The 27,589-nt window shown below is 37.6% G+C and overlaps 1 protein-coding gene across 9 annotated transcripts in view; it reads left to right on the top strand.

The window, feature by feature from the left end:
* ARHGAP21 (Rho GTPase activating protein 21) overlaps positions 1–27,589 on the top strand; it is a 134,445-nt gene that overhangs the window by 66,917 nt on the left and 39,939 nt on the right. For 7 of the 9 annotated variants that reach the window (XM_059058134.2, XM_059058133.2, XM_059058132.2 and 4 more), the window contains exons 5-7: positions 16,693–16,785; positions 18,315–18,393; positions 21,037–21,091. In XM_059058134.2, coding sequence (XP_058914117.1) covers positions 16,693–16,785; positions 18,315–18,393; positions 21,037–21,091 — 227 coding nt within the window. Of the gene's footprint in view, positions 1–16,692; positions 16,786–18,314; positions 18,394–19,805; positions 19,894–21,036; positions 21,092–27,589 lie in introns of those variants that run through there. The other 2 variants (XM_059058136.2, XM_059058135.2) reach the window with 1 other exon arrangement.

Raw genomic sequence — 27,589 nt, 5'->3', positions numbered from 1 at the left:
AGTTTTAGGCTTGATGGAAATCTATATCTTGATTGTGGTGGTGGTTGCATGGGTGTGTACATTTGTCAAAACTTAGGAACTGTGTACTTAAATGGGTACATTTTATCTTAGGTAAATTCTAATAGAGTTGATTTAAAACAAAAAGAACATATGCAATTTATTTATTCAGTCTACTGTTGATGGACATTTAGATTTTTTCCAATGTTTACTTATTTCAAACAGTGCAATTGTGAGCCATCTTATTGCACGTACTTTGTGCACAAATGTCCTCATTTCTGGTAGGTGTATATATCTAGGGATGGCATTACTGACTCATAGGTATGCATATAATCACATTTAGTAGATAATGCTAAAAAGTTTTCCAAAGTGATTATACCAATCTACACAGCCACCAACAGGGTATGAGAATTCCACTTGCCCCATATCACTAACACTTGGCATTTGTCAGTCTTTTTAATTTTATCCATTCTAGTGAGTGTGTAGTAGAGTGGAATTTGGGTTAATTTAAACTTTCTTGACACGGATGAAGTCGATTACCTTTGATTTGGTTATTAGCTATCAGTGCTTTTTAAAATAATCCATATGTAGGAGTCTAAATATTTCAATGAAGATTTTGTTAGTTATATGTTTAGCAGATATTCAGCTGTGACTTGCCTTTCAATTTCTTATTAGTAGTTTTGATAAAGGGAAATTCCTAATTTTAATGCAGCCCAAATTATCAATCTTTTCTTTTATGGTTAAAACTTTGAGTGCTATTGAATAAATTTTTTTCTACTCCATGGTCACGAAGATATTCTTCTGTGTTATCTTCCGAGATGCTTTATTGTTTTGTCATTCACAATTAAATCTACAATTCACTTGTAATTGATTGTTTTTACATGTGGTATGGGATCAAGTTTAATTTTTCCCCATATTGATATGCATTTGGCCTGGCACTAATTAGTGAAAAGTCTATTTTTTCTACTGCTCTGTAATACCACCTTGATCATACAGTGTTTATATATGTTTTGGTCTGTTTCTGGACCATATTCTATTCCAGGGGTCGGCATGTGGCTCATTTTTGTACAGCTTCCAAACTAAGAATAGTTCTATATTTTTAAAGGGTTGTTTAAAAAAAGAATATGCGACAGAGACTGTATGAGTCCTGCAAAGGCTAAAATATTTACCATCTGGCCCTTTACGGAAAAGTTTGCTGAACTCCGTTCTATTCCATTGGTCACTTTCTTTGCTGCAAGACTGTGATCTAAATTACTGTAGCTATATAATAAGTGTTGCTATGAGGTAGAGTAAGTCTTCCAATTGTGTTTTCAAGATAGGATTGGCTGTTCTTGTCCATTTACAGTAACACACACATACACACACACACACACACACACAAATTCTTCTGGAATTTTGATTGGTTTTATATTATTTATAATGTTGAATATTTGAAAATATTTGAGGTATTGAATCTTTCAATCTATGAATGTGGTATATCTCTCCCATGAATGAGTTTTGAATTTTTCTGCATCTTTTGGGATAAACATTTGATTTTTTTTTCCTTTACTCTCAATATAGTGAATTATATTGATTTTTTTTTTTTTTTTTTTTTTTTTTTGCGGTACGCGGGCATCTCACTGTTGTGGCCTCTTCCATTGCGGAGCACAGGCTCCAGATGCGCAGGCTCAATGGCCATGGCTCACGGGCCCAGCCGCTCTGTGGCACGTGGGATCTTCCCAGACCGGGGCACGAACCTGTATCCCCTGCATCAGCAGGCGGACTCTCAACCACTGCGCCACCAGGGAAGCCCTGATTTATTTTTTAAATGTTAAACCAACTTTGCATTACAGAACCAAACCAAGATTGTTCCTAATGTATGTACTTTTTATATATTACCAGTTTTGGCTTTCTGTTTTATTTAGAATTTTTGTATCTCTGTTCAAGGATTGCTTCACATAAGGTGGACTTTGGTCCTTTTGATATTTAGAGTATCAGTTTGGGTTCCCTGAGAAGCAGACACAAAGACAGAAATGGTGGCAAGACATGATTAGACATGGCAGAGATTTATTGTGGGAAATGCCTGTAGAAAGGAGCAGGAAAGGATGGGAAGACTTAAGACTGTGATACAGGTTTGACGCCTGTGAAAGATGAGAGAAAAAGAAGGATGTGAGGAAGGCCCTGACTGCAGCCCAGTTCTCAGAAGGCCTGTGCTGGGGACAGAGAGGAGTCACCAAACCAACACTATCCCTTAGAGGAGTCCTGCTTTGGGGGACGGGGGAGTGGCAAGTGTGAACATGATAGTGGGTCCAGGCTGGGGGGCAGTCAGCTGTGTTCTCTTTGGCAGGACAGGGCCGGGCTTCTACCTTTGCAGCCCTGCTCAGGTGTTGTACTCCTTGGGAGGCCCAGCTGAAATCATATGGTATTTTCCAGGGCCCTCTTCCTTGCCGGACCCCAACGTCCATGTTTGTGTCCCTGACGCTTTGAGACCGAGGGAGGCCATGAACAGCTTCTCAGTCTCAGCCTTTACTTTGGAAGCAGAATTTGCCTCAAGGCGAAAAGCAGTGCAAAACATGGGGCTCCCTGGACTTCATTCTCCTATTTTGGTTTATCAATTTTTTGAAGGCAAACTTTTTTTATATCTGCTTTTAAGATTTTCTCTATAGGGACTTCCCTGATGGTCCAGTGGGTAAGAATCCACGCTCCCAATGCAGGGGGCCCGGGTTTGATCCCTGGTTGGGGAACTAAGTTCCCACATGCGTGCCGCAACTAAGAGTCAGCATGCCGCAACTAAATATGCCACAACAAAGATCCCATGTGCCACAACTAAGACCCAGTGCAGCCTAAATAAATAAATAAGATTTTCTCTATATCTCTGATGTTTGACCATTTTGTAATAATGAGTCTAGGTGAGGATTTATTTTAATTTTTCTTGTTTGGGATTCATTGAGCTTCTTGTGTCTGTAGATGGATGTCTATCATCAGTCTAGGAAATTTTCAGCCAGCATCTCATCACATATTACCTGTGTCCTCCTGTAACCCAGTGCTGTCTTCTGGGGCTCCAATTAAACATATGTTAGATTTTCTTACTCTACCCTCCATGGCTCCTAAATTTTCTGTTTCTTCTCTGTGTGTGTGTGTCTGCATTCCAGGTAATTTCTCCCTATGTATATTCAATAATTTTCTTTTTAGCTGTTTGCATTTTAAATTTTAATTATTAGAAGTTCTTTAGGGTAGTGCACTGAATATGCTTGATCACTTCCTGTAGTTTCCTCTTTACCATTTTTAGGCTTATTTTAAAAACTTCTTCAGACATGGTAAGCAGAGTTGTTTTATAATCTCTGTCTAGTGATTCCATTATCAGAAGCCTTTGTGGGTCTCTTTCTCTCTTTTTTTTCCTGGCGGTTCTAGCTCAGAGGGTGTTGTGTTTTTGGAGTTTTTTGTTGTTGTTGCTGTTATTATTATTATTTGTGGATGTTTGAGTATTTTGTGTTTTTCGTGGATATTTGACTATTTTGTGTTTATTGACCTTCAAATATCATTACTGAAGATTTTTTGAGATCTAGGATAAAAGTTTGTTGTTTGCTTTATCCAGATCCAGGCTATTACTTGACTTAGCCTATAAATCTATGTGAAGTTTGGCCTCTAGCTACTTCTTAGCGATCGGTTTCCCTTCCCTTATCCCCTGCTCTGCCTAGTTAGCACTGAGGTAGCCTCTGGGCTGGTGGGAACATTCTTTCCAGTTACCCTTACTCTTCAGTGTGGGGAAAGTCTCCTAACAGATTCCTAACTGGACAAGACTTGGGCTTTTTCCTCTGCCTGCTGAGTGCAGAAGCCCTTAAGATGGAAGTTCTAACCTGGACATATATTATGATACTAGTAGTCTTTTGGGAGGTAATTTTCTTTTTTTGTTCTCTGTTGTTTTTTTGGCCACACCGTGTGGCATGTGGGATCTTAGTTCCCCTACTGGGGATTGAACCCACACCCCCTGCAGTGGAAGCATGGAGTCTTAACCACTGGACAGCCTGGGAAGTCACGGGAGGTAGTTTTCTAGTAGCTGGACTTTGTATGCATATACACTATGGTGCAAATATAAGTGATGTATTCCCTGTACTCACTCACTTTGCTAATATATGGATACTTCAGTGAATGGTTTGCTGCCCATGTATTTGTCTTATTAAAATAACTTTATTCTATCAACATAGTTGTAATAAAATTACCAAGTTATTTGTAGTTTGCTATTATGGGCAATGTTTCCTACTGTAAAAATATACACACACATGTATAAATTTACATACACATGTACACGCACCAAGATAATAAGTGATTTTTATATGTTGTTAGCAACAGGTTAACTCAATATATTTATTTTGTTTCTCTTCATTTGACAGGTAGGAAACACGGGAAAGGAGGGCTTCAGGGTCTTCTGAGTAAATAGGACAAAGCAAAACACTGTGGAGTGCCAGATGTAAAGGACAGTGGTGACAAGGACATATAGATATAGATATAGATATACACACACGGGGGAGAAAGTGATAGCTTTCAATATGTTCAGAAGTTTCCAAATGTTTGAAAGGATATTTTGTACAAGATGGAGTAGATTGCTGTTTCGCAACTAGTGAAAGATGCAGGTAGGCTCTTTCCCTGATTCTCTCCTGGAAAATCCCTACTCATATTTTGGACACAGTTAAGTTAATCTGAGTGATTGTAGTAAACAAGTGAAAACTTTCTACTTCCTAATATACCTGTTCCTGGGAGGTGATGATAGTAATACGGATCTGATAACGGAAAATAGAAAAATAAGAAGGGGGATTCTATCTTTTATCAAGAATTGGTCATTAGAATGTTCAAAGTAAAATTTTCCTACATATCCAAACTAGTCATTATGTTTATTAAAAAGTTTATTGATGTGTTACTTTAAGAACAAAGATCATTAAGGATGGACACTGTCTTTCATTGTTGAATTTTCAGTGCCTACTAAGTGCATGGTACATAGTAGGAGCACAAATGTTTGTTGAGTAAATGTATTGAATAAAGGGGGGGTACCACCCTAGTACCACCTTCACTTGGTACTATTCCCAAATGACTGTTCCCAAAGCTGCAAAAGTCAGCATGTTAGTATCTGACCTCAGCCGTTGAGGAATTATTGTCTCTCTACTTCCTTCCTATTTTTCTTACACCTTTCTCCCATCAGTCCCCCTTTAACACAAAGTCTCAGTGACACTTTTTAAATTTAGAAATCTTATTTCACACAGTTGCTAAGTGTGTAAGTTGGAACACTAATGACGAAAACACAGTAATCCTGGACCTTAGTAGGAATTTGTAAAATAAAGTAGTACGCTGGTCAAGTTAGATGAGAGGTTTTAAAAAAAAAATCTAACTTCACTGTAAAGGTCCCAGGAAATCATACTTACAGTAATCTAAAATGAAGGGAATTTGATTGCATTAAAGTAGGTATTGTCAGAAATGCAATTTTTGGAGTAGATTTTCAGGCTTTGTGAGACGTTGCATGAAGGTAGTTTGGCAGTCAAGAGGGTAAAGGCGATGAAAAAATCTCTTTAATGGTTCTAAAACCTTTAGGAAATAGGCGATCTAGGATTTTAGAAAACTAATTGGGATACTGAACAATAGGGCTGTAAAGGTGAAAGTCCGGGAAAGTACCTGCTTGGAGTATTAATGTTCTAGACTGTCCTAGAAATCACTTCTCTATAGAAACTGTTGCTCCAGAGATGACCTGTAATTACGTGATTTTGAGCTGTCTTTTCTTAGCTGCTCCGTAACTTAAGACCTTGATCACAGACACCACTTAGCTGAATAGGCCCATTTTTTTCCTGATTGCTCTCCAGTTAGTCTGTACTCAAAACACATGATTCATAGATCCAGTTAATAAAAAGTGAATTTAATTGTGATGGTCCCTGCTTTCAAAATTTAACAGATAATTTTTCATCTCTGGTGTAGAACTGCAATAGAAGTATTTGCGTATGAGTGCTAAATGCGTTAAGTCTAGAAATATATTTCCTGTTGTTTATTCATTCTCTTAGCAGACATTTGTTGAGTCACTTCCAAGAGCCAGTCACTAAACTAATTGCTGGGAAGGGAGCAATATAGCCTCTAAACTCATTTCCTTTAGATAGTGATTCAGATGTCACCTGCTAGAGAGGACTTCCCTGACCATTTCCTAAAAATAGTATCACATCCCTGCCTCTCCCTCTCCCTTCCCTTCTCACTCTGCTTATTATTCTCTGTCACACTTTATACCATCTCTCATGCTACTTTTTTCTCATTGAACATTTTTCTGCCTCAGTTGGATTGTTGGGCAGGAACTTATTTTTTTTTTAATTTTAAAAATAATTTGTATATATGTATTTATGGCCACGTGGCATCTTAGTCCCCGACCAGGGATCGAACCCGTGCCCCCTGCAGTGGGAGTGCAGAGCCCTAACCCCTGGACCACCAGGAAATTCCCAACTTTATTTTTTTACTTTTTTTTTCTTTAAACCCAGAACAGCTCCTGGCCTATATACGTTTAATGAATCTTTATATAGGATGGTGGAAGACGAAGGTGTAAAATAATTACATAAGTGCAGAAACAGAGGTCTGCACAACTGTGGCAGGATCACAGCATGGCAAGTCATCTAACCGCCAGGGAAGGGTTTCTCAGATGGGGGTGTACTTTGTGCTGAATAGGACTTTATCAGGACAAAGGAAAAAAGAGCATTCGAGAACAGATTTCGGAGGCATTTAGAAGTTGTATTTGCCCAGATTTGGTAGTAGGACATGGGGTAGATTGTGTGCCACCAGTTAAAGATGACTTGTGGAGGTTTATGCTTGGCTTTTCTGGCATGAATGAGTGGATAGATGGAAGTACCATCGACTGAGGGATACAGAAGGGAAACACACCCGCCTCATTTTCTCGGGGAAATGAGTTCAGTTTGGGATAAGTTACGTTTCTGATGCTGGTAGAATGTTTGGTACCTAGTTGAAAATTTGGGTATGGAGCTCCTAGGGAGAGGTAGGGTTGAAATTTGGAAGTCATCATTATATATGCTATAACTAAGCCCTAGGCATCAATAAAATCATACATAGAGAACATGAAGACACACAGCATAAAGATAGAACCCTAGGAAAGACAACATCTAAGAGCTGGTCAGAGAAAGGAGAATCAGAAAGGAGATCGGAAAATAAGTTTTGGAAGGTATAAGGACAACCAGGAGTTGATGGCTTGCTAATTAAGAGGTGATCCTTTTTAGGGGAGGGTGGATAACTTGCATTTGTCCTAGAGAATTCATGAGGGTGGAGACTAAGAAGATACTGGTGGGGGAGTTCCCTGGTGGTCCAGTGGTTAAGACCTTGCGCTCCCAATGCAGGGGTCCTGGATTCCTGGTCCTGCTCTGGAAACTAGATCCCGCGTGCTACAACTAAGACCTGACGCAGCCAAATACATAAATAAATATTGAAAAAAAAGAAAAAGACACTGTTGGACCTGACCTGACAAGTAGCAAATTGGTGAAGTTACCAAGAGTAGTTTCAGTGTGGCGGGCGGAGCGGACCCGGTGCGTCAGTGGGCTGTGACATAAGTTAGAACAGGGAACGGTGGGGAGGGGGGATGCGTGCTGTCCCCCAGGGGATACTTGTCAACGTCTGAGAAACCCTGAATTAGAAGTAAAGAAATGAGAGTAGGTGAGTATAGAGTGTTCTTCAGGAAGTATGAAAATGAAAGAATGGGGGGAATGAGAGGAGGTGAAAGCTGTGTGGCAGGGTAGGGAGAAGTTTTGTTGTTCTCTTTAAGTTTGGGCAGCTTCTGTGTGTTGTGAGATCTGCAGAGAAGAAGAGAGATTGGTTTTACACTTGAGAAGAGACCATTTGGGGAACAAGGTCCTGAAGAAAGCTGGTAACTAAATCCTCACCTGAGAAAGAACAAAGGGAAGTAAGGATAGACAAAGATTTAAAAAAGAAGAAACTGAGGATTCAGCAGCTGAAATACAGTAAAGCAAGACATAAGGTTCCCCAAATAGTGTGAGCAAATCAAGATGGCAGAACAAGTCCAAGAAGGGTACTAGAAGTTCGAAACAGCAGCCTTGAAGGAACGGGGATTAAAATACAAGCAAGAGACTTTAGTGAGTAATGTCAAGCGCTTAGCTGAACTTGGAACTAAATCAGTGGGTCATGCAGTTTTACTCAGTTGACGTTGCAGGCCAAGAACGAGAGCAGAGGGGGAGGGTCTGGTTGCAATTGTCCATAGGTGGACACTGGCGAGTGGAATGCTTTGAAAGGTCAAGGGGGAAAGGAAGTTGAGGTTGCTGGTGAATTTGGTTGTAATATTGGTCTGTGGGTAAACTTATAAGAAAGAGTGATTTCTGAGGGAGACTGATAGTCTTGAAGACCAGAGAGGACTAAAGGGTTTGGAGAAAGATGAGGGGCCGGTTTAATCAGTTATGGGGTCGGGCAGTGCTAAGGTCAGACACGGAAAGATAGTCGCCCGTGGTTAGCGCACTGCAACACATTTTTCCGGGTTTGCAGAGAACTTAAAATCTAGCACAACTGGAATAACGGCTCTGAATCCACACGTGATACATACTTTGTGAAATTCCTGAAACTTTTAGAGAGAGAAAAAAACGATGCTGCATAAACTTCAAATACTCCAGAAGACAGATCCCAGGGCTGTTTTGTTCGTTGTAGAGTGATCGGCTCCTGGCACGTCGTCCAAGCTCACTAACTATTTGTTGAATGAATAACATCCTCCAGAGTCTTTCTTGCCTAGGTGGTTTTATAACGCCAGAAAATTTTGGTTCACGTCTGACACCTAGTGGTATTGTACTGAAATTACTATTAAGTGACAGCATTTTCCTTCTATTTCAGGGAAATCCTACAGATCGGTTGCAGTACAATAATAGCTTTGTTCCTGAAACATATCTCCAAGTTGGTTTTGGGCAGTCTTGCTGTTGGCATTTACTAGGACTTTAATTTGAGTCAATCAGCAGTAATATTTATAGAGCATCCACTGTATGCCAGATACTGTTCTGTGTGCCAGAGATTTTCATGTAGTGTATGTTCTCTTGCATATGTGACCTCACTGAATTTGAATAGATACGCAGAGCATTCCATTAGGAGTGGGAAACTGGTTCCAGAACTTAATTTTAGGATTCTATTGTGCTTTTACACGTGAGACCTTTTCTAAATTTATTTCGTAGCTTTCGGTGCTACCGTTCCTATGTCATGAAATACTGCTTTTCATTAATGTTAGGTAGGCTTTTAGGAAGATAGAAGAAAGTAGAAGGAAGGCTTGGGTTTGTTGTCAGTTTATATGATCCAGATTGTGCAAAATACTACATAATATGGAGAACTGTGAACAGAGTTTGTTTTCTTTCCTTTAAGAAGTAAAGTTCTGATTTGTTAGTGATGCATACTGAAGTATTTTAAGTATTTGTGAATGAATTGACATGATACCTGGGATTTACACTAAAATACTTTAGGAAAAAAATGTGAGTGTAAATGAAACAAGATGACAGATTTTTAATAATTATTTACGTTATGTTCATGGGGGGGGGTTATTCTACTTTTTTTCTCTATTTTTGTATATGCCGGGCATTTACCACACTAAAAAGTAAACCAAAAAAATTAGACAGGTGTGGGCTGAAAGAAAGTTTGCCGTGATTAAGTTAGAACATGATCTGCTTTTTAATATTTAGCAGATTTTCTTAACTTCACTTTGTTCCATTTGATGTTACTTAAAGATGAGGTTGAGTCGTGAGTGTGTGTTTGCTTATAATGGATGAAATGTGATTGAGACCTGACAGGTGACATTCTACTGACATTGTCTAGAGACTACTGGAATTGGGGGTTTGGAGCTCATAAGAATTGTTGGAGCTACAGACTGGAGGCTTGGGGGGTATAATTTCAGAGTAGTAGCCATCACTCTGGAAATGAGGGCACCATAAGTGGAAATTTGGGACCACGTAGGTTTAAAAAGCTGGAATGCATTTTTTTTCCTTACTGCTTCTGCCCTTACCAAAGGGGAAAGGGACCCAATAATCTGCCATGGCAGTCCTCTTAAATTGGATTGTACTTAATTTTTATATAGGGTGTATCAGTATTTATCATATGATACACATGGATTTTTTTTTTTTTTTTTTTTTTTTTTTTTTTTGTGGTACGCAGGCCTCTCACTGCTGTGGCCTCTCCCGTTGCGGAGCACAGGCTCCGGACGCGCAGGCTCAGCGGCCATGGCCCACGGGCCCAGCCGCTCCGCGGCACGTGGGATCCTCCCGGACCGGGGCACGAACCCGCGTCCCCCGCATCTGCAGGCGGACTCCCAACCACTGCGCCACCAGGGAAGCCCCACACATGGGTTTTTGATGTGAGACAGTGTCTCTCTTAGGCTCTTAAGATAGTTTTGTATGCCGTTAGCAAACCAGACCCCTAAAATAAAAATTAGAAGCCTGTTTTCTTTTCTTTTCTTTGTTTTTTTTTTTTTAGAAGCCTGTTTTCAACAATGAAAAAAAAAAACAGCTATGAAATATTTCAGGCAAACTAGAAAATAAAGGGAAGAAATGTGACTTCCAAATGGCTGGCCACCTGTCCTTGTCATCTTAGCATTTTAACACCCCCCTCCTCCATTTCTCTCTCTCTCTCTCTCTCTCTCTCTCTCTCTCACTAAGACATAAATGATTATAAATATGGTTAAGGCCCTTCCATACCACTCCTTTTCTATTCTCTTCCCCCAGAGGTAACTACTAGCCTGAATTTGCTATTTATCACTCCCTCTGTTTGTTTTTTGCCTCAATAGATCCATAATTCCTAACTTTTTTTTGCTCAATAAATGCTTCTCCATGCCCTGTTTTTTCTGTGTCAATCTGTGACCCAGCAAAGAGAAACAAAGATCATTTTTTCTTATTCAGATTTAACTTTGATATCTGTCTGTCTCAATCTACATTGTGGTTTCAATTATTTTGGGTCTGCAAAATATTAATTTCAATAAGCTATTTAATTGATTTTCTTTAAGTAATTAATGCCTGGAGCTTTAATACTCCATTATGTGACCTCTATAGCTTTCCACCTTTGTGGAGAGCATACGTCTTCCAAGGCTTATCTAACTTTTAACTTTCATATGAAGCACAGTTTAATTTCAACAGCCTTTTCTAGTGTAGAGATAGATAGAGGGTTTCTTTGTTTTTGTCTTTTTTCTTTTTTTACAACAAAGAAATCAGTAAAAAGAATACTTGAAAAAACTGTCATTATAAAAACAGAGATTTGGTTCCATTAAAAAATTGTTTGGTAGCATCTATGAGAACTGTGAGAGAGAAGGAAACATTTTTAAAAATCTCAATCTGAGTGATAGCCATGATTTTCTGCTGCTTTGCTTTGGGTTAAAATGTAAGATGGTATTTCTTTGTTTAAAGTATAATTTTTTTTAAACTCTGATAAATACATTTCTCTTGTCCCTAGAACTAACTATAGGATTCCCTGATCTATACCTGTTATTTCTCTGTGTATTGTATCCTCATTCTCTGTGTCTCATTTCTAACTGGTACAGTTCTAAGAATATTACTTCTGAAAATAATCTATTTGCTTTAGGCTGCTTGCTTTGTATATACTTCATATTTCAAATTTTGAAACAACTTAAATGTTGCAAGTGATTTAGATTTTAGCATTCTCCAAAGAAGAAGGTCGTTAGAGCACTCTGGCTTTTAGGCTCCCGTCTCTTTGAAGACAGATGAGTAGTTCGTGTCAGAGTTACTGGAAATTTGTTAGTATAGAGTCTCTCTTACTTCTTCCTTCTTTTCTTCGGTGTTCTTGGGTTTGCACTCTTCAACTGCCCCCAGTATGCCAGCTGAGTCTGCATTGTTACTCTTTGGACCATTATTTAATCAAGCGCCAGCAGTGTGACAACCGCCCTGTCCCCTGGCCTCATTCATCCCTGATCTCTATGTAAACTTTCTAAAGCTTTATCATCAGATTAGCATAGTAATAACATTGATTAAATACCTACTTGTATTAGGCTTCATGTGAGTATTTCAGTGGATTCTCTCTTCTAATCCTCACGACAGGCTTGCCAGGTAAAACTAAACTGTCATCATCCTCATTTTTCAGATGAGTTAACTGGGGTACAAATAAATCATTTGTCTAACATCACTTGGGGATAGGGTTGCCAGATAAACTACAGGATGCCCAATTAAATTGGAATTTCTCATAGACAGTCATTTTTGCAAAATCCAGTAACCCTACTTGGAAAGTAAGTGGTAGAGCTGGGATTGTAAAGCAGGTAATCTGGTCGTAGGGCTCAAGCTGTTAACCGCTGCCTTATACTAGGTACGGAGAATAAAAATCATATCCGCCTGGATGTCCATACAGTATTTGGATGGCAGCTACTACCTATATATTACTGTTTCTTTCAGTTGAGTTATTTTTCCCCAACTGATTATATTTACTATAATGTAAAAGTATGTGCATTCTCTCTGATTTCAAAGTGTAACATTCAACTTCAGGCAAATTCATGGATGCTTTTTATAGCTTCTTATTGAAGTCTTTACTGATTGTATGTTAAATAGCATAACGTGGGACTTTTTCAGTACTTGCTCATTTTAGCCATTCTCATTCATGTAAGGTCATTGTCTTACTTTTCTCAAATACAGAAAGATTTCATTACGTGTGTGCTAGAAAGACACATTTCCCTTTTCTTTTGATAAAGTCAAGGAAATAACACTTGAATAAGGTCTTTAGCAGTTCTCTGAAACACATCCTATGTGTTCTCAAAAGATTGAGAAATTATAAAATACACATGTAGAATTGAAGGAGGCTGTTTACTAAGAACTGCCAGGGAAGCCACCTGGCTCTGCCAAATGATCCTGCAGGGGAGCAAGGAATACTTTTTCCTGATTACTTACAATTCGGGATCGGACTTTTTGTTTTGCATATCTAGAAACCGACTTTAAAAAACTTAAAGACGTAAGAGACTGAATAACACACACTTTAAATTTGTTGCTTGTGGTTTCCAGTTCCAGTGCAATTGCAGAGAGCATATATTAAAGAAATGACACTCTTAACATTATTGAACCACGTGTTTAGCACAAGACTTTGAGTCAAGGAATATGGAAATTGAAGAGAGGGATATTGCTTAGTTAAACCTGCCTGTAATTAAAGGACGCCTATGGGAAGTTTTTCTATTGTCCAGAAGGGACTGGTTAAAATCCACAGTAGTAATAGCAAGTCAGAATTTTGGAAGAGAGTCCGGGAAGGAAAGTGAACAAGAAGAATCAAAAAGTACAGCTCTCAGCAGATGTGGTAGTGCTTGCTGTAAGACTGGCCCTTCTTTTAGTCTGTTCCATCTTCATGTATTTTCAGGTATAGTGTATTGAAGGATTTGTCAATTTGTGGCAAAGTCTCTCTGGTTTTATAATGGCAGTCATTGCAAAGTTGGTATTTCCTTTCTAGAAATCAAAACCAAATGATTTTGGCCTACATTTATTCCGTGTCAGTGAAAGTGCCTATCAGAACTTTCAGAAGTCACTACATTGCTACCCAGCCAGCTTTTTATTATTTTGTAGAATTCATTAATGCTCATTTACATTTTGTATTTTTAAATATAAGTATGGTATAATCACCTTTGGGACATAGTGGACTAGAAGACATTAATTTTAAAAAAAAAGTGTCCTCTCTTTAATTATATAAATCTTTCCATGAAAGCAGTGACTTGGCACAGCAAAACTTATTAAACCTTCAGATCTCTAGCCTAGAAAAAAATAGATGGTTTTCCTTAAACACCAACTGTTGTAAATGTTGAGTTGTCTACATAAGGAGCTAGCCTGATTACCAGCTGGATTGGCGTTAAGTATTTGCATTTTAAGTGACTTATATTGAAAGAGACCTTCTTTTCCCTTTCAAAGTAGTTGTAAGAGGACTGTGTCCTTGTATTTGGTAAAGCTTGACAACTGAATAAGTAGTTCGGTTACCTTTGAAGCATGAGGGAACCCCGTGTCTGGATTTGGATCCGGATTCAAATTCCTGCTCTGCCTCTTCGTAAGTTACTTAGTCTGTTTCCTCCTCAGCATAGTGACAGCATTAAAATCATAACGCCTTGCTTGAAAGCTTGATGTAAGAATTAAATAATAAATGTGTTCATTTATTGAATAATGCTTTATTGAATGCCTGTTCTGTGGCAGGCATTGTTTTGGGTGCTGTGAGCATCAGTGAACATGACAAAAATCCCTGCTCTTCATTTTAGTGGAAGAGACACACAACCAGCATGAAAGCAAACAAACATAAGCAAAATAAACATAGATAACTTTAAGTAGTGGATGACAAGTTCTGTGAAGAAAAATAAAACCTGGCGCATACAGAAAGTTTTCTCAAACTTTGTATTATAATTTTCAAAGTACAGCAAATACCTTGTCCATCTGGATTCAACAATTAACTTAATGTTGAATATATATTTGCTTTATCTGTCCATCCATACACGTGTCTGGGTGTATGGATATCTTGGCTTATTTTTTTCTCTCAAGCCATTTGAAAATTAAGTTGCAGATATCATTATCATAATACTGGAAATTTAATAATATAATAATAAACTATGATAATATAAGATTACAATTAGTCCCTAAGTATTTCGGCAAACATCTCTTAAGAACGAGGACATTCTTCCTTACAGTAGGGATTTAACTAGCATTAGTTTCTCTGTTTCCTCCAAATCCTCATGGAGAAAGCAGTCAGGGCTGTCTGTCATAGCCAATCAGAAGTGACCAAAGGATTTATAATATTTTCACGTCTTCTGAACTTAGAGAGCTGTATAGAATTTCCTTGGGAAGAGATCTGAGATATATATATATATATTTTTTTTTTTTTAAATTTTTTTTACGGTATGCGGGCCTCTCACTGTGGAGCACAGGCTCCGGACGCGCAGGCGCAGCGGCCACGGCTCACGGGCCCAGCCGCTCCGTGGCACGTGGGATCTTCCCGGACCGGGGCGCGAACCCGCGTCCCCCGCATCGGCAGGCGGACTCTCAACCACTGCGCCACCAGGGAAGCCCTATATTTATATTTTTGAAAATTAGATGATAGATACTTTGCAGGTATATTTTTATAACCTTTCAAATTTTTCATTCTTGAAAACCTTAAGAATATGAGACTAGTCTTCATCTAAGCACCACGGAGAGTGGAAATACACGTTTACCGAGGACTTGCTCCAATTACAAGCTGTGCTGAGCTCTTTTACATGTTATCTTATTGAGTCTTCATAGAAGCCCTTCAAGAATGCAAAAACATGTCTCTGTACTGTAAAAGAAAAAGCAATCATTTCTTTTAAGTAAAAACGTTTACTTACCTGCAGCGGGACTCTCCAGTGGCAAAGCAAGGATTTGGATCCCTATCTCCTGGCGTCTGAAGCATAAGCAGTTTTCCTCTGTGCCCTGTTGCGTTTTAGGGAGAGTTAGCCATTCACTACTTTTAGAGGATTTCTTTCAGAGTAAATAGCTAAATATGTAAGCGGAGTTGCTGATAGATGTTGCTTTATTGGTATCTACTTTTGAGCCGCCTTTGTGATATTCCTGGATAAAAATTCGGTTTTATATGACAATAATTATGGATTCTTTATATTTGACAGTCATATTCCGCCCAGCACCACAGTCTAACAAGTGTGATTCAAGTGCTCCACACGTATATGTGCCTTGTTTTCTCAGTTATATTCTTCTTTAAGGGTCAGGGCTGTGTCTTCTGGTTCATTGATTTTCCATCTTGAGTATGCATCACAGTCACATGAGGGTTCCTGATTCAGTAGATCTGGGGTGGGGGGTCCGCGAATTTGCATTTCCAGCACATTCCCTGGTTGTGTTAATGCTGCTGGTCTGGGGGTCACACTTTGAGAACCACTGTCTACCTGTTTGTCCCCTCTCAGTACTTACCTTGGTGCTTGTCGCTTAGTTTAAATGTCCTCTCACCTGTGACTCTTTCTTTGACTTCTGTGTATGGAAACTGTCAGTTGTTCTCCAATGTTAGTGTGTAGAAGGATCATCTGGGAAACTTCTTGACAAAGCAGATTTCTGATTGGACCCCGAAACACTGATTTTGGTCAAGCCCCGGAGCTGTTAATGCAGGCGATCCGTGGATAGCAGTTTGTGAAGTACTGGCTTTCAGATCTGATCATGTGCTCTTCATCGCCATGACTGTATGTTGTATCTGTCTCTGTTTTTTAATACTGTAGTACCATTCTTTGTTCATATGTCTTTCTCCCTCCAGAGTCCCTGAAGGGAAAGAACTGTCTTATTTAGGATTATGACTTAGTGCTTAACGCCATGCGGTGTGAAAAAGCAGTAGAGTTGAATACCGCCTGTGTAATCTAGCTGTGTGACCTTAAGAGAATTTACTTAGTCTCTCTGAGCCTCGGTGTCCTCTTTGTTCGATGGTGGTAGTGATACTTACTTGTTATGGAAGTTAGCTCTCAGGTATGTGCAGTATTTAGTGTAATAATTTACATACAGAATGTCCCAGTAAATAGAAATCATTGCTGTTGTGGTGGTTGTGTTATGGAAGAAGAAAAATAAATGTTTTGAGTTCTTGAAACCCTCTTAATGATGAATTTAGCATCCAGATTTAGGATATGTGTTTAACACTTCATTTAAAAAAATCTTCGCTTCACTGTCTCAATTAAATATCATTTTTTTATTTTGCTATTTTAAGAAAATATTGTGAGGTAAAATTATGCATTGGATCTTTTCTTTCCCACAGGAAAACAAAGAAACCGCTTGGAACCCATGGATACCATCTTTGTCAAACAGGTTAAAGAGGGAGGACCTGCTTTTGAAGCTGGATTGTGCACAGGTGCTTGATATTCTTACTTAAACCTACCTTTTAATTTCTCTTCTACTTCATTTTTTCCAAATGTCATTTTCCATATTTTTCCTTCTGTCTCCTACTGTATGTTTCTTCCTTTTTCTTCATATCAGTTATTACTGTTTTTGAGACCTAGTTAGTTATATGTTTTCTGATATCCAGATGGATGGGTGGGCAGAAATACGGTAATTGATATATTGTGGACACTTTTAGTTACCACTCAGATAATGGACCTTCAGAGGCCCTCTTAACCTATTTTGCGTACATTTAATTTTGACAAAGGTTAATAAAATAGCAAATGAAGGAGATCTTTGTTGAAATAAATGAAATAATCTTGGAGCTACAAGTTCTGGAAGAGCCTGACCTGCTAGAGGTGAAAGAATTCGTCCACCACAAAGAGTAGTTTAAGTCTCCAGTGCAATGCAAGCCCAGCTTCATCTGCAGCTGTCAGTGGACGTGGTCTGGTAGCTGTTTGTTCTGAAATATTTTGAGACTTGTGATTTTAATTAAAAAAACTAAGTAGGATTTAGTTTAGATTAATGCACACACTAAAATAGTTACCCTTTTCTCTTGTTTCTAAACATGAAATAATTTAAGATGGGAATTAGTGAAAAACTATCTTTTACTGCCTTTTGAATAAAATGTTATCTTTGCAGCTGCAAATATAAATAGTGGGTGTCACTGGTAAGATTTATTAGGATGCATTGTTAACTTATTAATTATCTTTCTTGTCAGTTAAAGTAAGCCTAATTTCAATATCATTAGTATATATAATATGTACATCAGTGAACATATAGGATTCTATTACCTAGAATGTATCATCTCTCATATTCTAAGCTTCCCAAGGTTGGGAAGACGAAGTTGAGGGACTGTGCAAAGCCCACAAAAAATACGTTCTTTCCTGTTTTCCTCTTTCCTCTGTCCTTTCTCTCATTATTTTCCTTTCTGCTCCACTGAATTTTTCTGAGTAACCAAACATCCTTTTCCCCATTAAAATGAAGAACAAGTTAATATATATAAAGTCAAAACCATGTCCATACCTATGTTTAAGTTCTGCAGTGTAGCACTAATCAATAAACTAAATAGACTGAGAGAATACGACAAAGAAAATCAGTTGGACTAAAATTAGAGACCACTGAGATAACAAAAATAATTGTCTAAGGCTGTTAAACAATGTTTCTCTATTAGAAATGACAGGGTAAACAGAGGAATAAATAGTAGTTTTACAACTCAGAAAACAAATGATAGGGGCAAAAATAGTATAGTTGTGGTCACTTGGTGATTATACTTTTTGAGGTTTCTAAATTCATCAATGGCTGGATTCTTATTTAAAATATAGTTATATTTCTTAAGTAGCTAGATATATTAAAATTTAGGTTCATTTTTGTAAAAAGACAATTTAAAAAACGAGCAAGGATATATTAAAAATAAGTATATTACTCAAGAAATATTTCAGAAGTACTCACAAGTGACTTTTTAAAGGAATTCCTCATGTGTTATCTAATTTCTCTTTGAAGGTGATCGAATTATAAAAGTCAATGGAGAAAGTGTTATTGGAAAGACCTATTCTCAAGTAATTGCTTTAATCCAGAACAGGTAAGAGTCTTGAAATAGGATTAATTTTGGCCAAAGATGGGTTTTAGAAATCACTGAAGCTAGTAGATTTAATATAATATTGTATTCCTATAAGAAATTGATGTGATGTGGAAATATGAAACTTTCCCTTAAAGTGGAAAATGCATTTGAAAGTTGCCAAGAACAAACTATCTGCGGATGGCTTATTTGGTGGCTTTGTTTTGGCAAATTTATCAGATTTGTAATTAAAATCCTTTAGAGCCTGAGAGGCATATGTTTTAGATGTACCATTAAGTTTCCTACTTTTATTTGAAGTGATAATCAAATTGCTAATTTGTTTATAATAAATATATGTATAAATGCATATATAATTTATTTTAAAACCACTAAGGATAACTTATCTTAAAATAGCTTACTGAATTTTATTCTTGGCTCAAATTCATTTGTTTTGACGAAGACAGCAGGAAATCGTCTTTTAATCCGTTTGTTTGCCTACATTCTACAGAATAGGATTTTGAGTTCTAAATGTAAATAAATATTTATAGAGTGACTGATTGCAAAGATAATTTAGTCCTACTCTTTCTCTTTATCACACACCTAGAATTTTTTTTTTTAATTACAAATAAAGAAATCGAAAGCCAAAGAGGTCGCTGTATTAAATTTCTGTCAGGAATAGGCCATGACTCTGGGATCCGATTTCCAGCTCATCACTACATGAGGTTCTTCCCAGATTCAAATAACAGTAACTTTTGGATGATGTGTTGTTTTATATTAGCCATACTCACCTGTCTATAATTAAACTGAGGTTCATTATTTTCTGAAGAATTCTATCAAGCTCCTCTAACCATGTCTAAAGCTCTTCATGCTATAATCTAGCTTATGCACACGAATGCCCTAATATGTTGTCACTTTTACAATTAGGTGATGTGATCATGATTTACTGATCTCAGAGTATTCTCCTTACTGTTGGATTCTAGGTGTTCCTGACAGTGAGCCCTATTTGATCTTAAATATTGAGGAGACCTGGGCACTGGTGAAGAATTGAAAGCCTCCCCCGAGGCAGTGGGGAGATCCACCCAAATTTTCTTTTACTGAAAATAATTTAGATCATGATAAATATACCAGTATGTTTTGTCAGCCTGTAATTTAAGGGTTTTTTAGTGTATTTGTTAACATGTCTTCTTTAAAAGTACTATTTTTCCAAACAGCCATAACTTAATCTTTGTTTTCCTCAAAATCCACATTAATTTTTTTTTGGTTTTGTTTGTCTTTTTTGTTACTGGTGCAGTTCATCTTTCAGAATAATAATAACACTTTGGAATGACAGTCTTAATTTTTCAACCAATAAAGCAATTTGAAAAATAAATACTGTTTTTTCATGATCTTATTTTTCTTTTAAAAAATTGTGTTCCTTTTGTCTGCAGTTGGTAGCAAATGGATTAATGCAGCACAAAGCCATTGAGATTCTGCAGTGTATTAATGTAAAAATGTATCCTTGCAGAAGAATTTATCTAAGCATCAGTATGTATTTTCTACCAACTCTAAATGTTGAAATACAAGTACCTACGTATTTTCTTCGTAGAATTTATTTGAACCTGTGGTTCTAATTGTTTTACTATTCTCTCAGCATTTATGAACCTAAAAATAAGGGTTCAAATAGAGACACCAGTAAATTATTAGATTTGGGGTTTTTTGTTTTTGTTGTTGTTTGTTTCTTAATCTCTTGATTGTATTGGGGGAAAATCTATCTGATATTGTTAGGCTCGATACTGAAGCACTTGCTGGGGAGAGCACTGCTCTCCTTGCCGTATCTAAGTGTAATTCCAGATCACAGGACTCGGTATAATTTATCCCTTTGAACTGTTTTAAACCTAGAGAAACTTCTCTATTATTTTTAACAGGACACTTATTTTACCAAAATAAAATGAGACTTTGAGCTATTCCTGTAAAGGCTCTAAAATTAAATCACGGAGAAGAAAGTAAATTGTTGAGATGCTATATGGTTTTTAAAAAATGAGGAGTCATTTTGATGGTTGTGATGGTGAACTCTGATTTCCTTCCCCTTTGAGGCCAAGAGGGAATATTTCAAAATTAGGATGTTTAATAGTGCTTAGAATGTTAAATTTGAGGGTTCTCTGATTATTTTTATGTTAATGTATTTTTAACTTGATAAACAGAGAATTTGTGGTAAAAATTTGTAATTTGTTCTGTGACCTGAAAGAAAATTATACACATTATATATTATAATTATATATAAATAATATATTATAATTATATATTATATATATTATATATATTTATAGTATATTATAATTATATATAAAATTATACAATTATATATTGATGAGTTTTGTTCCAGGAGTATTCAATATAAGTAATATACTTCATGTTTCTAAATTAGAAACATGTTATAAAGAATACATGACTGATTATGAATAGCTCAAACATACAGCAGGGTGCCCTCTTTTGTACATCATTAGCTTATATATATAAATGACTTCTTTTCATTTTAATGATTCAGATTTGAAATGTAAAGATTTTTAAAACCCCCATATTAAACTCATAAGCAATTTAAAAAATACTTGTGAGTTAACTCTTTTTCCTTTATGTCTTTCTTGTATACTTCTGCCTCCCCTAAAATAGTATGTGTCTATTCAATTTCAGCGATACCACATTGGAACTTAGTGTTATGCCAAAAGATGAAGACATTCTCCAAGTGGTGAGTTTTATTTATTCAAATATGTGGATTGTTTTATAGTCATGAATGTTAATAAAAATTCTTTAAAGATGGAGGTGGATTAAACTTTTTAAAAAAGATTCTAGGGAAAAAAAAACTCAAACGCTCTGTTTTTCTCTACATTTTATCAAAATAAACAAAAAAAGGGAGAGAGAGACTATTGTCCATTTTTTACAATTAAGCAACATGAGAATATTTTACTGATTCCACAGTAACCTCTTATTGTTGTCATTTGGGATGAGATTCCTAAGGAGTTTGTTTGCTCAAATGTTGCATTCTAGATACTTCTTCAACCAAAAGCCAAACCTCAGGGTGCAAGTACGTATCCCCAGGAATTAGATTTTTTTTTTTTAAACTCTGAGGTCAGAAATTTTATGAAAGCCATTTATTAATTTTCCAATAAACATTACTGTCTATAAATTAACTTACCGAGCAGTTTCCTTAACCGTATCCATTCATTCCATTAGAAGTAATGTTCACAATGAATAGAGAGAGTCTATACCTTAAGGGAAAAATATGTTAGCATCTTAGAGAGGGAGTGAAACTATATAGTTGAAAATCTTTAGCATTTATCTTAAAATATATTTCTCCTCTTGAGAAAGAAAACAAATTAACTGGAGTACTTAACTCCTTTATTAAGCTTAGATATTGCTGAGGGTGAAAAGATGATAAAATAAATTTCATTCAGGAAAGTAATACTTTTCCTCAACTGATTTTGTAGTTCAGCAGAATAAAACAATTAGAGCTAGGAAATAGCAGTAGCTGCTGAAGTTTGTTTTGTGGTACGCGGGCCTCTCACTGCCGTGGCCTCTCCTGTTGCGGAGCACAGGCTCCGGATGCACAGGCCCAGCGGCCACGGCTCACGGGCCCAGCCGCTCCGCGGCACGTGGGATCCTCCCGGGCCGGGGCACGAACCCGTGTCCCCCGCATCGGCAGGCGGACTCTCAACCACTGCTCCACCATGGAAGCCGCTGTTTGTTTTTTTTTAATTCCTTTTAGTGAATAGCTGTTGTCTCTGTGGTTTTCTTACTCAGAACTGATGGAATCCTTGTGGTAGGAATGGAAATTGGAATGTTTTTCACTTGTAAGGCGTTCATTTGAACTGAGCTCAACAAAAGTCCTAAATAATCTGATGTAAACATTTTTTTTTACAAAAAAAATCACTAAAGCCAATCCTAATGGTTCAATTTATTCACTTACACATAAAATATAATTAACTGAAATCCATGGAGATCAACCTTGTGTTTTCAAGACACACTGATTTTATTTCAAAATGGCATCTTTACCGACAACAGGTTATTACCCTTCTTAAGTGCACAGTTCTGTTGGGGTTGAGTGTCTCAACAAGCAAGTTGTAACCATCTGTGGCGGTTTTCTTAGTCAAGTAGCACTAGTTGTAGAGTCCTCCCGTGATCATTCAGCACAGCGAGAGAACAACAGACAACCACGGAAGGCAGTGAAGTCACTAGACTGAAAATAAATAGGGGGGGGTCCTCCTGTAGGGCTCCACTTATGCAAAGGACCAGGAGGTGATGCCCACACGGTAGGGCAAACTTTACCTTGAACCCTTGCGTTCTCCTGACTCAGAGACAGAGGGCACTTCCAAAGCAGAACTGGAATCTCATCTTCAGTAGTCTCTTTGCTTGCCAAGGTGAAGGCACTGCTTGGACACTTGTTTAGAACAGCGAAACGAACAGCTCATTTCCCAGAACGGCCGGCGTTGTGTAAATTCCCGGGGAAGGAGTCAAGCACAGAATTACCATCCTAGCCTGCTGTGTGGTTGATGCGGGGGGAGCAGCATGTTTTACGAATGTGATCGATGGGCAGTTAGGTTAATTGACCTCCTTGTGTTTTATTTAAGACAAAAAGGGAAAATACAAAGTGTTGCAACCCAGGGAGAAGTTGGTTCACTGGGGTGACCTGAGCGCAAAGATCTTCAAGGTTCCTCAGGGTCCTGATATATTGTAACAGAAAATTCATTTTGAAAACCTGTTGAGTTATTTTAATCATAAGAAATTAAAGGCCCATATCCTTATGATCAAAGAAAACCTCACTTTGAAACCCAGTCTTCATTTACATTTGCGTGTGCTATAATTTGTTAGGAAATTGAAGGAGTACGTAGAGTTAATGCAGACTCTCTGTTTTTCCCTGGAGGACACTGAAATGCAGCATCTTCTTTTCCACATAAATGCTTTTAGCTGGGATATCTACGAGTGGCATTTTTAAAATCTATTATAAAACACAAAGAGAATCTGGGATTTAAAAAGCCATATGTGGAAATACTTCTGACAGATTCTAGAATGAAAATGTTCTATAAGGGGCCTTCAGAAGTATTTATGTTGGTCTTAAATCTGTTACTTAAAATATATGCTTTTCAAGATGTATCTGTCCCTGTGAGGTTGAATATTCATTGTAAAGAAAACATAAACATGAACATTTTTACAACTACTATAAACATCATTTACCCAGGAGAAAGCCTGTCTCAGTTTTTATATATTTGCCTGGGTCACGGCAGGACTGGGTGTCCGTGAGCATTTGCTCCTCAAATGATGTGTAGATCAAGTTGTTCTAGAGGTATTCAGCTCATCTTGGAGAGGTGGCATAGAAAATTTAATTTGGTTTAAAACTCACCTCATGTAAGGACAGGTATATAATAATAAATCTCATAATTCACAGAAGACAGTGACGTGATGTTGAAAATCATGAAGTAAAATTAAGAATTATTTATTATGTTGTTAAACTAGTGCTGGTAATAGTACTCCTGTACTTGGCAACCTCATTTTTTAAACTAACATACATTTTCATACATTGTAAGGTATATGTACAGTGACATAAATTTTAAACTAACAATACAATAGTATTGTATTCATTTGAGTCATTTGGTGGTCTTATATAATAATATTTTAGACCATGATCATAGTCTTAGACAAGTTCATATTTTTAAGGTGATACTACAAAATAAAAAGCTCTTCCTGTTGCATTTTGTAAAAAGACAGAATGATTTTGTTGCCTCTCTGAGACACTTGAGAGTGAATGAAATAGCCACCACCCGTCAAGTCACCTAAACAGTGATGCTGCCTGAAAAAAAATATGTCCTCAGTGGACCCATGGTAGCTCTCAGGCGAGGTCTGGGTGTTCTTTTCTGTGCAGACTTCAAGATACTTCATTAAGCCTTTAGCTCCGTGGACTCAAAATTCAGTTTTAAGTAGATCGGTTCTGATGGCTGTGGAGATTCCCGGGTGTGTCTGATGTTTGACGAGAGTATCTGGAGCCTACTTTGTGTTCTAACGGCCAGGTTAAACAGCTTTTCTAGTGTAACAGGGAAGAAAGTGCTGGCACTAGGACTTGAACCCAGGTAGGCCTGAGACTGTATGTAGCCTGTACTTGAAACTAAGCCACAGTCCCACACTGCCGTCGGGTCCAGATGGACAATGTCAGTGGCTGTCGCACTCACACTGCCGGCCAGGGTCCGAGCCGCTAGGCAAACTCATCTCTGGGGTCTGCGTCCATTGCCCTAGTTACCACTCCATGAATGTGCGATATAAAGTGAAAAATGTAATTTAACCCCAATTTTTCTTTAGAGTTATTAGAATTACGTCCAAAGTAATTATTTATTATGTTCCACAGTCAGTATACTATTCTATTTAAAATTAGGTATCCATTTGTCACGTGTGGATCAAGGTAATCTTGCTTTAGAGTCGGGAAGCAAGAACAGGAATTCTGGAGGGTTCTTTCATATTTTGCAAGTTTGAAGCAGTTACTTTCTTCTATTTTTTTAAAAAAGTATTTTAAATAATTATAAGAATAGTACTTGCTTGTTAGAAAAGTTTCAAATAATTTAGAAAGGTATAAGATATCCACACCATCCGCTTCTCCCATGTCCCACTGTGGCACGTCTGACGTGTATTTTTTAATTATCCAAACAGATATGTAGTTACTTTTGCTTTTTTCATAAGTAATGGTATAAAATTAACAGGTCAGCCTGTTAGCTCAAACTGGTAGGCAGGAATTTTAATCTTACCTAGCTTATTTATTCTGCACTTTTTTTTTTTTTTTTTTTGCGGTACGCGGGCCTCTCACTGTTGTGGCCTCTCAGACCGTTGCGGAGCACAGGCTCCGGACGCGCAGGCGCAGCGGCCACGGCTCACGGGCCCAGCCGCCCCGCGGCACGTGGGATCTTCCCGGACCGGGGCACGAACCCGCGTCCTCTGCATCGGCAGGCGGACTCTCAACCACTGCGCCACCAGGGAAGCCCTATTCTGCACTTTTTTTTTGTTTTTCCTTTTTACTAGACAGTAAATATGGTACGGTAATACTAATACTATCGCAATAGTAATAGGTATGGTAATAGTGATTTTGATGCAATTCTACTAAAAATGAACTGAAAGATTATTTTAGGACTATTTAGCTACTGTTAGGCACTATACATATAGTCAAGGTCCAGACTGTTAACATTACATTTTATTTAAATGCTCTTTACAATTCTAATTCCAAATGAAGACTTCCGTGAGGCATCTTTCCTTACTCACCCCCCCTCACCCCACTCCCCCTTTAAAGAACATTTTGGATCTGTAGGCATGACAGGGCTGCTACTATTCTGTTTTCATTAGGTGTGGCTTGAACTTTAAAATATTAACTTTTAAACTACTAATCTAGTATAAGATATAAAACTTTAATACAAGGGTACAGGAAATTCAAGAAAAAATGTAGAGTGATATATAAAAGTCCTAATGAAAGAAAATGGGCTAAAGATTCTTTTGGCATATCCTATTGAATTCCCAAGTGCTAATCAGTCGGAAAAAATCTGAGTGTTGTCTAATTCCATCAAAACTTCTGGGTATATATTGGGTTGGCCAAAAAGCTCGTTTGGTTTTAAGTAAAAATGACACATTTTCCATTTTCACCAAGAATTTTATTCAACAACGTATTCATTAACCAAGTGAACTTTTGGGCCAACTCAATACTATGAAGTATCCATTTGGACTTAAACGTAAAAATAAAAATTATTATGAGCCACATATGCAATTCTTATGACATTGGTTTCAAAAATTTCTGGGCCAGCCATTTCAGGCAAACTTATTAATACAGGATGATTTTGATGTCATTATAAAAGAAATATAAATTGACACCATTATATAAAAATTAAGTGATATTTTATACTGTTTAATGGGTGCCTATTGACAATTCAGAGATTCCCAGGGGGTAGTTAAAACATTGAAATGTCTGACCATGGTGTCTCAGTGAAAGATTGAGTACTTTCTGACTCAAGAGAAAGCACACCACAGACACAGCTAAGAGCAAGTTACGGAGTTTAAAATTCTGTTTTCAAAGTGTAAAACCTTATTCATGGGTTCCATGTTCTCCTCAAAGTGTCGAATGCTGTCATCTACCCCAGGGTTGGCGCAGGCCCCGTCTAAAGCTTTCCTCTGTAGGCAGTTTGTTTTCTAGAGGGACACTTAAAGGCATCCTGGGAGAAGGGGACTCCTTAAAATTGTCATATTGTCTATTCCTAATTTACATCCCTACACTTATTCTGGAGATAATTTGTGTCTGTACCACACCTCTCAGCATAGCCGTAGAAGTTTATTCCCATGACTTACCTGGAACACATACCAAGCGACAGTGGCCTTGGGAGCACTGCTGATTTCCCCATGGATGTTAATTGAATGGTATTGGTTCTCAAACTTTATGAGAATGAGAAACTTTTAAATAGATAAACAAACAAGCTTTTTTAGCATCCATGAACTGAGAGGAGATGTGAGGAAATTCAGTACTACTACTGAAAGAATTCATACTTTATCTCAACCATATCTGCTTGCATTAGACAGTAGTACTGTATGTGTACGGTATTCTGTTTAGTCAGTCCACTGTTAATGCATGGTCCACGTATGTATATTTAAGGACCCCTTTGCCATAATTTTACCCAGAAGTGGGGACCCATGAATATACACTATTTAGGAATCTTAGCAATATCTAAAGTATGTCAAATACCTTTTCAAGTATTTAATAGTTCTGGTCATATACTTTTATTATTAAAAGATAATATTCCTCCCCAAATTTGAATAAAGGAGGTATCTCTAAATCATTAGTTCTGGAACAGCATTTCCCAGCCGAAGTTCTAATTGTGTTAAAACCCCAGGAAAAGAATGGGTTCCGTGGCCAAATAAGTTTGTAATTTCACGTCGAGTTTTACAATGTACATTAACGTAGTAGAGGTCTTGAGAAGTCATGAAGCCCACCGGCCAAACTTCCCCTGCATTCTCAAGCACAAGGAATACATCACCCCTTTCAGGTGATGCTTAATGAAATTGCACAGACACGCTCTGGAAATACTGTACCAGCCAGTCCATTCATGCACACACAGTTTTCCTGTCATGGAACGTGCTGGTGCTACTACAATCAGCATTAAACAGAGAAGCTTATTATGTCAGTGGCACGTAGCCAAACTGTATATTTTTGACTGACTGTATTCATACCTTA

Source organism: Kogia breviceps, chromosome 3 (genome assembly GCF_026419965.1).
Source record: "Kogia breviceps isolate mKogBre1 chromosome 3, mKogBre1 haplotype 1, whole genome shotgun sequence".
Classification (NCBI taxonomy): Eukaryota; Metazoa; Chordata; class Mammalia; order Artiodactyla; family Physeteridae; genus Kogia; species Kogia breviceps.
Note: the sequence above shows the minus strand (reverse complement) of the source record. Positions and strands in the feature narration are given on the sequence as shown.